Source organism: Dendrobates tinctorius, unplaced genomic scaffold (genome assembly GCF_039654945.1).
Source record: "Dendrobates tinctorius isolate UK_male_01 unplaced genomic scaffold, ASM3965494v1 ptg000051l, whole genome shotgun sequence".
NCBI classification, from domain to species: domain Eukaryota; kingdom Metazoa; phylum Chordata; class Amphibia; order Anura; family Dendrobatidae; genus Dendrobates; species Dendrobates tinctorius.
In genome coordinates this window covers 26,251,508-26,265,330 of record NW_027361719.1, presented here as the reverse complement: position 1 = coordinate 26,265,330, position 13,823 = coordinate 26,251,508, and the positions used below count along the sequence as shown (strand labels likewise).

Below are 13,823 nucleotides of genomic sequence, written 5' to 3'. Positions count from 1 at the left end.
GGAAATTTGGCAAAAATTTTGAAAATTTCGCAATTTTCCAACTTTACATTTTTATGCCCTTAAATCACAGAGATACGGCACACAAAAATTTTAATAAATAACATTTACCACATGTTTACTTTACATCAGCAGAATTTGGGAACCAAAATTTTTTTTTGTTAGGAAGTTATAAGGGTTAAAAGTTGACCAGCGATTTCTCATTTTTACAACACCATTTTATTTTTATGAACCACATCTCATTTGAAGTCACTTTGAGGGGTCTATAGGGCAGATAATACCCAAAAGTGACACCATTCTAAAAACTACACCCCTCAAGGTGCTCAAAACCACATTCAAGAAGTTTATTAACCCTTCAGGTGCTTCACAGGAATTTTTTGAATGTTTAAAAAAAATGAACATTTAACTTTTTTTCACAAAAAATATTACTTCAGGTTCAATTTTTTTATTTTACAAAGGGTATCAGGAGAAATTGGACTGGAAAAGTTATTGTGCAATTTGTCCTGAGTACGCCAATACCTGATATCTGGGGGGAACCACTGTTTGGGCGCATGGCAGAGCTCAGAAGGGAAGGAGCGCCGTTTGACTTTTTCACTGCAAAATTGGCTGGAATTCAGATTGGACGCCATACCACGTTTGGAGAGCCCCTGATGTACCTAAACAGTGGAAACCCCACACAAGTGACTCCATTTTGGAAACTAGACCCCCAAGGAACTTATCTAGATATGTGGTGAGCACTTTGAGCCCCCAAGGGATTCACAGAAGTTTATAACGTACAGCCGTACAATTAAAAAAATCATATTTTTTCCACAAAAATGATCTTTTCACCCCCAATTTTTATTTTCCCAAGAGTAACAGGACCCCAAAAGTTATTGTGCAATTTGTCCTGAGTACACTGATACCCCATATATGGGGGTAAACCACTATTTGGGCACATAGCAGAGCTCGGAAGGGAAGCAGCGCCATTTGACTTTTTTGGCTGGAATTGAGATCGGACGCCATGTCACGTTTGGAAAGCCCCTGATGTGCCAAAACAGTGGAAACCCCCCAATTCTAACTCCAACCCTAACCCTAATGGGAAAATGGAAATAAATAAAAAAAAATGTATTTTATTATTTTTCCCTAACTAAGGGGGTGATAAAGGGGGTTTGATTTACTATTTATGGCGGGTTTTTATTTTTGGCAGCTGTCATAAGCTAAAAGACGCTTTTTATTGTAAAAATAGTTTATGCATCACCACATTTTGAGAGCTATAATTTTTCCATATTTTGACCCACTGAGTCATGTGAGGTCTTATTTTTTGCGGGACGAGTTGACATTTTTATTGGTAGCATTTTTGGGCAGGTGACATTTTTTGATCGCTTTTTATTCCAATTTTTGGGACGTAGAATGAACAAAAACCAGCGTTTCATGAATTTCTTTTGGGTGGTGCGTTTACACCGTTCTGCGTGCAGTAAAATTGATAAAGCAGTTTTATTCTTCGGGTCAGTACGGTTACAGCGATACCTCATTTATGTCATTTTTTTGTGTTTTGGCGGTTCTACGCAATGAAAACAATTTTATATAAAAATAATTATTTTTGCATCGCTTTATCCTGCGAGTTATAACTTTTTTATTTTTTCGCTGATGACGCTGTGTGGCGGCTCAGTTTTTTTGCGGGACAAGATGACGTTTTCAGTGGTACCATGGATATTTATATGCGTCTTTTTGATCGCGCGTTATTGCACTTTTTGTTCGGCGGTATGATAATAAATCATTTTTTGCTTTGTTTTTTATTTTTATTTTTTAAGGGGTTCGCTAAAGGGGTTAATGGGACAGTTTTATAGGGTGGGTCATTACGGATGCGGCGATACCAAATATGTTTACTTTTATTGTTTTTTTTTTTTTTTCAAAAAATGAATTTATTAGGGAATTTTTTTTATTTATTTAGCGATTTTTAAAAAATTATTTTTACACTTTTTTTTTTTTACTTTATTTTAATGTCCCATGGGAGATATCACTGTCCTGTGACAGATCGCTGTCACAGGCACTGCTGCAGGCTTCTGTGGCACCCCTGAGGCTCAGTCGCCACAGAGGTACTGCGCCTTCTCTTAAGGTGTGGTTCCCCACCATCCAGGTAAGTTGGGGGCTCCTGACCACGCTCCAACACTCGCACTCCACACAATAAAGTAGTTCAGCAAAGACACATTGCGGCTCCTTGCTTAGAGAGAAGCAGAGCACCTTTGGTGGTTCCCTGCTTGGAACACTAGACGTGCAGGGAGGTGGGTGGAGTTTAAACCAGATATAAAAGAACGGGACAGTTCCAGGATTGAGGTTCAGTCAGGTTCAGTAGGGTACAGTCAGTCAGAGAGCCACTCGGAGAGGAGTCGGGATCCCTGGAAGAGGGATGGAGGAAGGAGTGCTGCAGCTGCCTCAGTGACCTGAGCCAGCTGGCACAGGAAAGGAAAGAAGGAGAAGGACATTGAACCGAAGCCTGAGCTTCCATAGAAGGGAAATGACAAGTACGGAACGTAGGAGTAAAAGGGAACACAGAGGACGTGAGTTAGAGGAAGAACCCTGCCTAGAAGTTCTAAGCGCAAGGCCGGGGCCCGGTCCCCGAGGTTGTATGGACACTAATGGTTCTGTAGCAGACACCGGTGGAGTAGTGGGCTGTAAATGCACTACTCCCATCTATGACTTGAGGGCACAACTGCAACACGGATAGAGAGCCGGAACTCAGGAGTAAAGAGTCCCCGAAGCAGGCTACAGCTGTCTGCCGTGCAAGTAGAGTTCTTGGGAACATCAGTCAGGAGGAACTCCAGTGTAACACAGTACTAGGAGATCTTCACACTTAAAGGCGCTATAGAGGAGACGTTCAGAAAAGGCACATAAGTTGGCGGAGCGTGAAAGGGAGCATTCCATCTTGCCTGGAGGTTGACTGAGTCCCTGACCCGGAGGACACGGCATAGAAGCGGGCACTACAGACTTTGAGTAAAGCGTTGGAACTACACGCCCTGGTGTCCTCCATTCCCTCCTGCGTCCGTCCGCCTGGCACTGCTACATCCCCTGCGCTCCAGCCCAGTAGCTGAGATGAACTGCCAGCAGCTGGAGGAGGAAATTGCCCAGGTGATGTGCCACCTGCAACTGCGGCAGGAAGGGCTATGGACATTGAACCTGCAGCGTGCCCAGGAGGGGCCTACACCTGTGGTCCCCGCGACACTGGTACCCGCCGCTGCTGCACCGGACCTCTTCCAGGCAGACCTGGTGGAGCTTGGAGCCGCTGCTATGCCACCGGCAGCGTACTTTGTTCCCTCCTTGCCGCTACTACCGGAGGAGTCGTATACAGCACAGGGAGCTGAGGCGGAGGAAGAGAAGTCCCTGTCCGGACCTGACGCGGCTGCGCACGTCCCTACAGAAAGCCCCGCGGACCCAGAGCTGCTGGTAGTTCCACCGCCGTCCACGGTGTCCCACCGGGCAGCGCCCACTGTCGCTACACCTGCACTGGAGCAGAGACCGCACCGCCAGGAGGCACCAGGTATATACCCCGGCCCTCCTAATGGGTTGGCCCCCGAATTCACGTTGTCAGAGGCAGGCTTGCGGGAACTTGAAATGGGGCAGTTGGAAGAGTCAGCTGGGGGCACTGGACTGTCGAAAATGGGGAGGTGGAGGAGGTCCCTACTGAGAAGGGTACGGCTGGAGCAGGCGCGCACGATTCGGCATCTTCGGGGATTGGATGAGTCTAGGTCGCTTTGGGATAGTGACCTCGGGATCCCTGGGCTGCCGAGTCCCCATGTCCGTCGCCTATCAGCGCCAACAAGCTGCGGCATCCCTCGGTGCTAGGCCACGCACCAGCGCACTGGAACTAGCAAGTAACCAGCAGGATGAAGATACCCAAGGTGTTATAGCTGGTAGCGGTACCCCATCACCAGCTTCCAGAACCCCAGGAGGGGACCAGCACTAATAAGTTGTATTAACTCTCGTTGCCCAGGAGGGTTTATTTGCACCGTTGTGACTTTTGTTCTATTTTTGACCATCATGGTTAGTTTGTTTTCCCACTGTTGCCCTGTGTTGTTGGCAGCCTCTACATTTGAACTAGGCGCTCATGAACATGGAGTGATCCAAAAACTTTTACTTGTAAATAGTTGCACCTCTTTAGGTGCCCTCTCTTGGTTTTACATATAGACACTCTGCGAAGATTACGTCTACCTCAATGGACACTACAAGAGATCCCGCCTTGGAGCCGTGTCCAGCAGTTACAAGAATTGTTGAAAAGTTTTTATGTGAAATATTTGATAATGATATATCTTATAAGAGTATTGGGAACTAGGAAATGGCTTTTATATAGAATTATGAATGTTTTGATATAGAGATGAGAGATTTGAATAAAGAATTGAAAATATAGATGATGAACCAGGCATCATGGTTGTCACTTGAAAGAAAGTAGAAAATGTGCACTAGAGAGAGAAAAAGAAATGTGTGCTAGAGATGGAAAGATGAAGAATACTGAAGTGATAGTGAGTAACAGATAATAGCACCTTAAATTAAGTATAGTATGAAAAATTGCACTTTTGACTTAGAATTTTAGATAGTCAATTAAGAATTGTTTGCAACGTTCAAGAATGAGTGCCTCTCATATTGGGAAGTTTTAGTATAAGAAATGTTTGTTCAGCATTGCAAAATTTTGTATGTTCCTGTACTGTCAACTTTGTTTACCTTGCAGCTCGCGGACGTGCTGTGTTTAAAGGGGGGGTATATGGCGACACTGAGGCTCAGTCGCCAGAGGTACTGCGTCTTCTCTTAAGGTGTGGTGCCCCACCATCCAGGTAAGTTGGAGGCTCCTGACCACGCTCCAACACTCGCACCCCACACAATAGAGTAGTTCAGCAAAGCCACATTGCGGCTCCTTGCTTAGAGAGAAGCAGAGCACCTTTGGTGGTTCCCTGCTTGGAACACTAAATGTGCTGGGAGGTGGGTGGAGTTTAGACTAGATAGAAAAGAACGGGACAGTTCCAGGATTGAGGTTCAGTCAGGTTCAGTCGGGTACAGTCAGTCAGAGAGCCACTCGGAGAGCAATGGGGATCCCTGGAAGACGGATGGAGGAAGGAGTGCTGCAGCTGCCTCAGTGACCTGAGCCAGCTGGCACGGGAAAGGAAAGGAAAGAAGGAGAAGGACATTGAACTGAAGCCTGAGCTTCCATAGAAGGGAAAAGACAAGTACGGAACGTAGTAGTAAAAGGACGTGGGTTAGAGTAAGAACCCTGCCTAGAAGTTCTAAGCGCAAGGCCAGGGCCCGGTCCCCGAGGTTGTATGGACACTAATGGTTCTGCAGCAGACACTGGTGGAGTAGTGGGCTGTAAATGCACTACTCCCATCTAACATTTGAGGGCACAACAGCAACACGGATAGAGAGCTGGGACTCAGGAGTAAAGAGTCCCCTAAGCAGGCTACAGCTGTCTGCCGTGCAAGTAGAGTTCTTGGGAAAATCTGTCAGGAGGAACTCCAGTGTAACACAGTACTAGGAGATCTTCACACTTAAAGGCGCTATAGAGGAGACGTTCAGAAAAGGCACATAAGTTGGCGGAGCGTGGAAGGGAGCATTCCATCTTGCCTGGAGGTTGACTGAGTCCCTGACCCGGAGGTCACGACATAGAAGCGGGCACTACAGACTGTGAGTAAACGTTGGAACTACACGCCCTGGTGTCCTCCATTCCTTCCTGCGCCCGTCCGCCTGGCACTGCTACATCCCCTGCGCCAGACACTACACCATCTCAGTGTCAACCACATCTACACTACCCCGGGACAATAGCCCTGCTTGTGGAGGGCTATACCATCATTGCTGCACCACACCATCTGTCCCAGAGAAACTGCATGCAGCGTCGGCTTAACACCTCTCTTGCCGAACACCACAGGTGGCGTCACGAACTATTCATTTAACTACATTCCACCATACACATCTCTCCGCCATTTACTTGGGTGCCCAGGGCCACGGTCTGGGTCACCGCTGCTGTGACACGTCCCGCCGATACCGGCCCGGTACTGAGTACCCCACGGTCCTGGGAGGGCGACCCACTTCCTCATGCCTGCGCTCTGTGGGCAGTGAGGAAGCCAGCTCCCTGCAGGCCCCGAAGGTCCCCGTCGCCATATTGGATCCGGGGACCTGCAGGGAAGGCGACCCCCGCAGCGGCGCTGCACATCACGCTGCTGTGGGGGTCGCAGGGAAGCACGGAGGGAGCCCCCTCCCTGCCGATGCTTCCTTTAACCCCCGGTACACCGCGATCAAGTTTGATCGTGGTGTGCCAGGGGCTAACGTGTCGGGGGCGGTCCGTGACCGCCCCTGACACATTGTGCCGGGTGTCAGCTGTGATAATCAGCTGACACCCGGCCGCGAACAGCTGCGCTCCCCCGGGAGTGCAGCTGATCGCATTAGACGTACTATTCTGTTCCTGGGACTTAGGACCCAGGTCACATGGACGGAATAGTACGTCTAATGTAGGAAAGAGGTTAAATCCCTCTTTTCCCACTCCAAATCTCCCCACCCACATTAAATTTCCCCATCCCCCATCCCCCCCATGCATTTAATATTCGGTGTCTTCAACTCCACTGGAGCACTTACCTCTAATGTGCGCAGGGTGGGCGAGTGACGTCAGCAGTGTGATCACATGATCTGATCACGCCTCGAGTGTCGCTCTGACCCGATGGTCAGAGCTTCAATTGTGCTCGTGCCTTACAGACATGAGTACATTTGTTCCCTGGGAGCCGGCGTGCTGCATCTTCTCTGTGCCAGCTGTTAGCTTGACAGCCGACACAGGGATCGGCCGACTCACAGTCCAGGGGGCGGCAGAATGCAGCCACCGGGGAGACACTGTGGACTGCCACATTAGGCGGCTTGACTGCGCCTCCCTGCCGGCTGCACCCGGGGCACATGCCCCAGCTGCCCCCCCCAGATACGTCTTTGGGTGAAGCCATTTATTGTCAGACTACTGTGTTTTCTCTTTTTAAATCATAATGACAACCCAAAACATCTAAATGACCCTGATCAAAAGTCTACATACCCTGGTGATTTTTCACTGATAACATACACAGAAGTTGACACAAATGGGTTTGAATGGCTACTAAAGGTAACATCCTCACCTATGACCTGTTACAAATGCCAGGAAAATTGTTTGGGATGCAAAGAAAAACCCAAAAATAACATCAGCTGAAATACTGGACTCTCTGAAAACTAGCGGTGTGGCTGTTTCAAGATGCACAATAAGGAGGCACTTGAAGAAAAATGGGCTGCATGGTCTAGTTGCCAGAAGAAAGCCATTTCTTCTGGTGACTTCACCCAACCACTAACCATGAGTGGAGAAAAAGTTTTGGTGTTATTATTCATATTCTCTGAAAAAACGCCAGAAAGCAAAAATTCTGCCGGGGTAAGTAAACTTTTGAACACAACTTTAAATGATATTTTAAGTAGACCTAGTGTTTTGGATCCCTCTGATCTGTACAGATCAACTTACAGCTCTCATAATATTGCTTGCCATAGCTGTCTTTAATTTCTTTGGGAAGATTGTTCCAAATACGACTTATGTTGTTGATGTTGTCATCAACTGAGAGCAACATCCTTGTTTGGAAACTACCGGGTTCTATTATGGAGACCTTTACTCCAAAATCGCTTAGTTCTATCCTGTAGATAAAAAACAAAAAAAATTGATATAGTTACATATACTTAGAGGCGTAACAAGAGTAAATTTTTGGACTTGGTGTCCAAACAACCATAGTGTTGCTGCAGGGTCGGTTTTAGACAAAGTGTGGCACTGAGCAAAAGTTTAACCCTTTAACCCCCAATGGTGGTGTGCATGTTAATGATCAGGACAATTTTCACAATTATAATGAAAGTTACTGCCACCTGATGAAGACGGTGCTACCGTCGAAACGCGTTGTGGATTAAAGATAACCAACTCCGCTTTGTGTCCTGTGTGCTCCTTATGACCGTGGTCATTCACTTTTGTTGCATTTTTTCCTCCATTGGAGGTACTTGGCTGGAGCTGCAGTGGACTCTCTCCCCCACATTAATCTTGTGTGGCCGCATTCCCAGCGCTCCCTTGTGACCGCAACTCTTCAGTCTCTCAGTTTTTACAATTTTGACTACTGTCCCTTTATGAGGTAATAACTTTGGAATGCTTCCATGGATCCCGGTGATTCTGACACTGTTTTCTCGTGACATATTGTACTTCATGATAGTGGTAAAATTTCTTTGATTTGACTTGCGTTTATTTGTGAAAAAAAATGGTAATTTGGTGAAAATTTTGCTATTTTCCAACTTTGAGTTTTCATGTCCTTAAATCACAGAGATATGACACACAAAATAATTAATAAATAACATTTCCCACATGTCTACTTTAGATCAGCACAATTTTGGAACCAAAATTTTTTTGTTAAGAAGTTATAAGGGTTAAAATTTAAACAGCAATTTCTCATTTTTCTAACACCATTTTTTTTAGGGACCACATCACATTAGAGGTCACTTTGAGGGGTTTATATGATAGAAAATACCGAAAAAGTGACACCATTCTAAAAACTGCACCCCTCAAGGTGCTCAAAACCACATTCAAGAAGTTTATTAACCGTTCAGGTGCTTTATAGGAATTTTTGGAATGTTTAAAAAAAAATGAACATTTAACTTTTTTTCACAAAAAATTTACATCAGATCCAATTTGTTTTATTTTGCCAAGTTTAACAGGAGAAATTGGACCCCAAAACTTGTACAATTTCTCCTGAATACGCCGATACCCCATATGTGCAGGCAAATCACTGTTTGGTCACATGGCAGAGCTCGGAAGGGAAGGAGCGCCATTTGAGTTTTCAATGCAAAATTGGCTGGAATTGAGATCAGACGCCATGTCGCGTTTGGAGAGCCCCTGATGTGCCTAAACAGTGGAAACCCCCATAAATGAACTCATTTTTGAAAGTAGACCCCCTAAGAAACTTATTTAGATGTGTGGTGAGCACTTTGAACCCCCAAGTGCTTCACAGAAGTTTATAACGTAGAGCCGTAAAGATAAAAAAATCATATTTTTTTACCAAAAATGATCTTTTCGCCCCCAATTTTTTATTTTCCCAAGGGTAACAGGAGAAATTGGACCCTAATTGTTGTTGCACAATTTGTCCTGAGTACACTTATACCCCATATCTGGGGGGAACCTCTGTTTAGGTGCATGGCAGATGCTTTTTATTGCAAAAAAATGTTTTTGCATTACCATATTTTGAGAGCTATAATTTTTTCATATTTTGGCCCACAGAGTCATGTGAGGTCTTGTTTTCTGCAGGACGAGTTGACATTTTTATTGGTACTATTTTCCAGCACATAACATTTTTTGATCGCTTTTTCTTCCTGATTTTTGTGAGGCAGAATGAACAAAACCCAATTCATGAATTTTTTTTTGTGGGCGGGGCGTTTATACCATTCCACATGTGGTAAAATTGATAAGCCAGTTTTATTCTTTGGGTCAGTATGATTACAGAATTACTTCAGTTATATCATTTTTTTATGTTTTGGCGCTTTTATACAATAAAAACAATTTTATATAAAAAATAATTATTTTTGCATCGCTTTATTCTGAAAGCTGTAACTTTTTATTTTTTCACTGCTGACGCTGTATGGGGGCTTGTTTTTGTGGTACAAGATGACATTTTCAACGGTACCACGTTTATTAATATCCGTCTTTTGTTATTCCACTTTTTGTTCAGCAGGATGATGATAAAGCATTGTTTTTTGCCTTTTTTTGATGGTGTTCACTAAAGGGGTTAACTAGTGGGACAGTTTTATAGGTCGGGTTGTTACGGATGCAGCAATACTAAATATGTGTACTTTTATTGCTTAGATTTTTTTTCATTCAAATATTTATTTATTGATAGAATAAATATTATTATTTTTTATTATTTTTTTCTAACTTTTACACTTTGTCCCACTATGGCACAATCATATTGTGCAGACTGATCACTTATATAGCATGCAGATGAAGCAGCATCTGCATGCCATATAAGCTTTCAGCGCTGCAACACATGCACACTGCAATTAAAAAAATTTAAAAAAATTCCAGAAAAAGGAGTTAAAACTTAATAAAATAATAATAAGCAGATATACTCCAATAAAACTTATAAACAAAAAAAGGAAAAAATAAGGAGCGTCAAATACCATATATAAATAATATTTTATTGAATATATGCATAAATATTGATTACCAAATACATAAAAAGATTATTTTATTTTTTATATATTAAAAATCTAAACAATGTGGACACAAGACATAAGGTCCGACACAGTTACTATAATTACAGTTAAAAAATCTAAATATTACAAAAAGTCTCACCCGAATATCTCTGTGTAACTGGTCACACCAAGCAGCCCCAATGCGCGTTTCGCTTGGGCTTCCTCAGGGGGCTGTGCACAGATTTTTTAACAGAGTTTTGTGGATTGATTACTAGTATGGCATATGCTCTCTCTATATATATATCTAAGGTGGCACAAAGAATTTTTATATGTATGGTACTAGTAGCACATTTGAAGATACTATAAGGTTGTTTATATGATTATAGTTTCCCTGATCGGTAATTATAGTAACTGTGTCGGACCTTATGTCTTGTGTCCTTCACATTGTTTAGATTTTTAATATATAAAAAATAAAAAAAATCTTTTTATGTATTTGGTAATCAATATTTATGAATATATTCACTAAAATATTATTTATATATGGTATTTGACGCTCCTTATTTTTTCCTTTTTTTGTTTATAAGACACATGCACACTGACCTGAGAGACTTCGTGACATGCACTGCGCATGACAGGAAGTTTCTCAGCTCTGGTAACCCGGATGTCATCATAACGACATCAGGTTAGCATAGCAGCGATCGAGACCCCGTGGCATGCCGATCCAAAGGCAGAGGAGCTATCAGCCCCTGTGCCAGCTCCGGAATGCTGCGACTTTATTTGATCGCAGCATTCCGGGGGTTAATGTGCCGGGAGCAGTCTGTGACCACTTCTTTTACTTAGTGCCGGGTGTCAGCTGTGAGATTCAGCTGACACCCTGCCGCGATCGGCTGCACTCCCCCCGTGAGCGCGGCCGATCACCATGACGTATTATTCCGTCCATGGAAATTAAGTCCCAAGTCAAGTGGACGGAATAGTATGTCAAATGGCACAGAGAGGCTAAAGTGGGGCCCCAAATGCTCACATATTGCACCATCACAGAGAAACATTTCAGCTGTATTTACATGCGCTGAGTTCAGACTGTTAACCCCTTAAGGACCAGGGGTATTTTTGGTTTTGCATTTTCATTTTTTGCTTTCCTTCTTCCCAGAGCCATAAATTTCTTATTTTTTGGACAAAATGGCCATGTGATGGCTTGTTTTTTGCGGGACGAGTTGTACTTCTGAACAACACCATTGGTTTTACCATGTTGTGTTAGGGCAGTTTCACACGTCCAGATAATTCCGGTACCGGAAAAAAACGGTACCGGTGCTATCCGTGTCCGTGTGTCCGTGTGCATACGTATGACATCTGTGTGACATCCGTGTGCTATCCGTATGTCTGTGTGTACCATCCGTGTGCTGTCCGTGTCCATGTTTTTGAAAAAATTTTTTCAATGTTAACCCTTTGACTTTTAAAAACGCACACGGATCGCACACGGACAGCATCCGTGTGCAGTACGTGTTTACACGGACCCATTGACTTGTATGGGTCCGTGTGATCCGTGCTGTTGCACAAAAACGGACATGTCAGCATGTTTTGCACGCGGACACATGGTCCGTGAAAACACGCTGACATCTGCATAGACACATTCATTCGGTACGTGAGAAAACTGTCACTACACGTACCGGAGACACTGACGTGTGAAACTGCCCTTAAGCTGCGTCTTCAAGTTCGGGATTCCCTGCGCTTTGGATGCAGCGGATACCCCGCCCCCTGTTGTAAGCATGGAATAACCGCATCGTATTCATAGACTGGGTCATTTATCTTGCAGAGACGGTGCGTCTCCGCAAGATAAATAGACATGCTGTGGTAAGGAGAGACGCGCTGCATGTCCGGTTGCGCAGGGCTGTCGGATGCAGCCCTGCATGCATAGTGGTGATAGGATTTCATAAAATCCCCTCCACTATGCTGTAACATCTGGATGCTGTGGATTGTACGCTGCGGCTGTACATAGCGTCCAATCTGCAGCAAATCTTGAATGTTTCCTGATCGTGGAAACATAGCCTAATAGAAGTGCGGTGAAATTTCAAAAAAAGTGCAATCCCACACTTGGGGTTTTTTTTTGCTTTTTTGCTAGGTTCACTAATTGCTAAAACTGACCTGCCACTATGATTCTCCAGGTCATTACAAGTTCATAGACACCAAACATGTCTACTTTATTTTTTATCTAAGTGGTGAAAAAAATTTCAATCTTTGTTAACAAAAAAAAAAATTGCGCCATTTTCAGATACCCGTAGCGTCTTCATTTTTCATGATCTCGGGTTGGGTGAAGATTTAATTTTTGCATGCCGAGCTGAAATTTTTAATGATACCATTTTGGTGCAGATACAACCTTTTGATCACCTGTTATTGCATTTTAGTGCAATGCTACAGCAACCAAAAAAACATAATTCTGCCGTTTCGATTTTTTTCTCGCTACACCGTTTACCGATTGGATTAATTAATTATAAATAGTGTTGAGCATTCCGATACCGCAAGTATCGGGTATCGGCCGATACTTGCTGTATCGGAATTCCGATACCGACTTCCGATATTTTTTCAATATCGGAAGTCGGCATCGGAATCGGAAGTTCAAAGTTGATTGACAGCCTGACGTCATCATGATGCGCGGTGTGTGCGCATCATGATGCGCTGTCATTTCGGGCCTTCTGGGGGTCTCTGCCGGCCTGCCGGGGGGCTGTGCCGGCCTGCCGGGGGGCTGTGTGGACTGCCCGGGGTCTGTACCGGCCTGCCGGGGGGCTGTGCCGGCCTGCCGGTGGTCTGTGCACCCTGTGGGGGTCTGTACCGGCCTGCCGGGGGGCTGTGCCGGCCTGCCGGTGGTCTGTGCACCCTGTGGGGGTCTGTACCGGCCTGCCGGGGGGCTGTGCCGGCCTGCCGGTGGTCTGTGCACCCTGTGGGGGGCTGTGCCGGCCTGCCGGGGGGCTGTGCTGATGTCCGGGGGTCTGTGCAAGCATCGTCCGATGGGACTACAAGTCCCATCTGGCGATGCCTGCTACCATGACAGTGATTGACACATTAGCCAATGATGGGACAGTAGTAGTCCCATCATCCGGCTAATGTGTTAAATGTTAAAAAAAAAAAATAAAAAAAAAAATACTACATACATACTACATGCATGCTACATACATACTACATGCTACATACATACTACATACATACTACATACATACTACATACATACCACATATATACTACATACATACTACATACATACTACATACATAACACATACATACTACATACATACTACATACATACTACATACATACTACATACATACTACATGCATGCTACATACATACATGCTACATACATACTACATATATACTACATACATACTACATACATACTACATACATACTACATGCATGCTACATACATACTACATGCTACATACATACTACATATATACTACATGCATGCTACATACATACTACATGCTACATACATACTACATATATACTACATACATACTACATACATACTACATGCATGCTACATACATACTACATATATACTACATGCATGCTACATACATACTACATGCTACATACATACTACATGCTACATACATACTACATATATACTACATACATACTACATATATACTACAT

At 44.1% G+C, this 13,823-nt stretch overlaps 1 protein-coding gene across 7 annotated transcripts in view; it reads right to left on the bottom strand.

Moving 5' to 3' along the window:
- The window catches only part of LOC141091343 (17-beta-hydroxysteroid dehydrogenase type 6-like), a 265,988-nt gene that overhangs the window by 9,889 nt on the left and 242,276 nt on the right, over positions 1 to 13,823 (bottom strand). For all 7 annotated transcript variants that reach the window (XM_073576880.1, XM_073576881.1, XM_073576883.1 and 4 more), the window contains one exon: positions 7,478 to 7,644. In XM_073576880.1, coding sequence (XP_073432981.1) covers positions 7,478 to 7,644 — 167 coding nt within the window. The remainder of the gene's footprint in view (positions 1 to 7,477; positions 7,645 to 13,823) is intronic.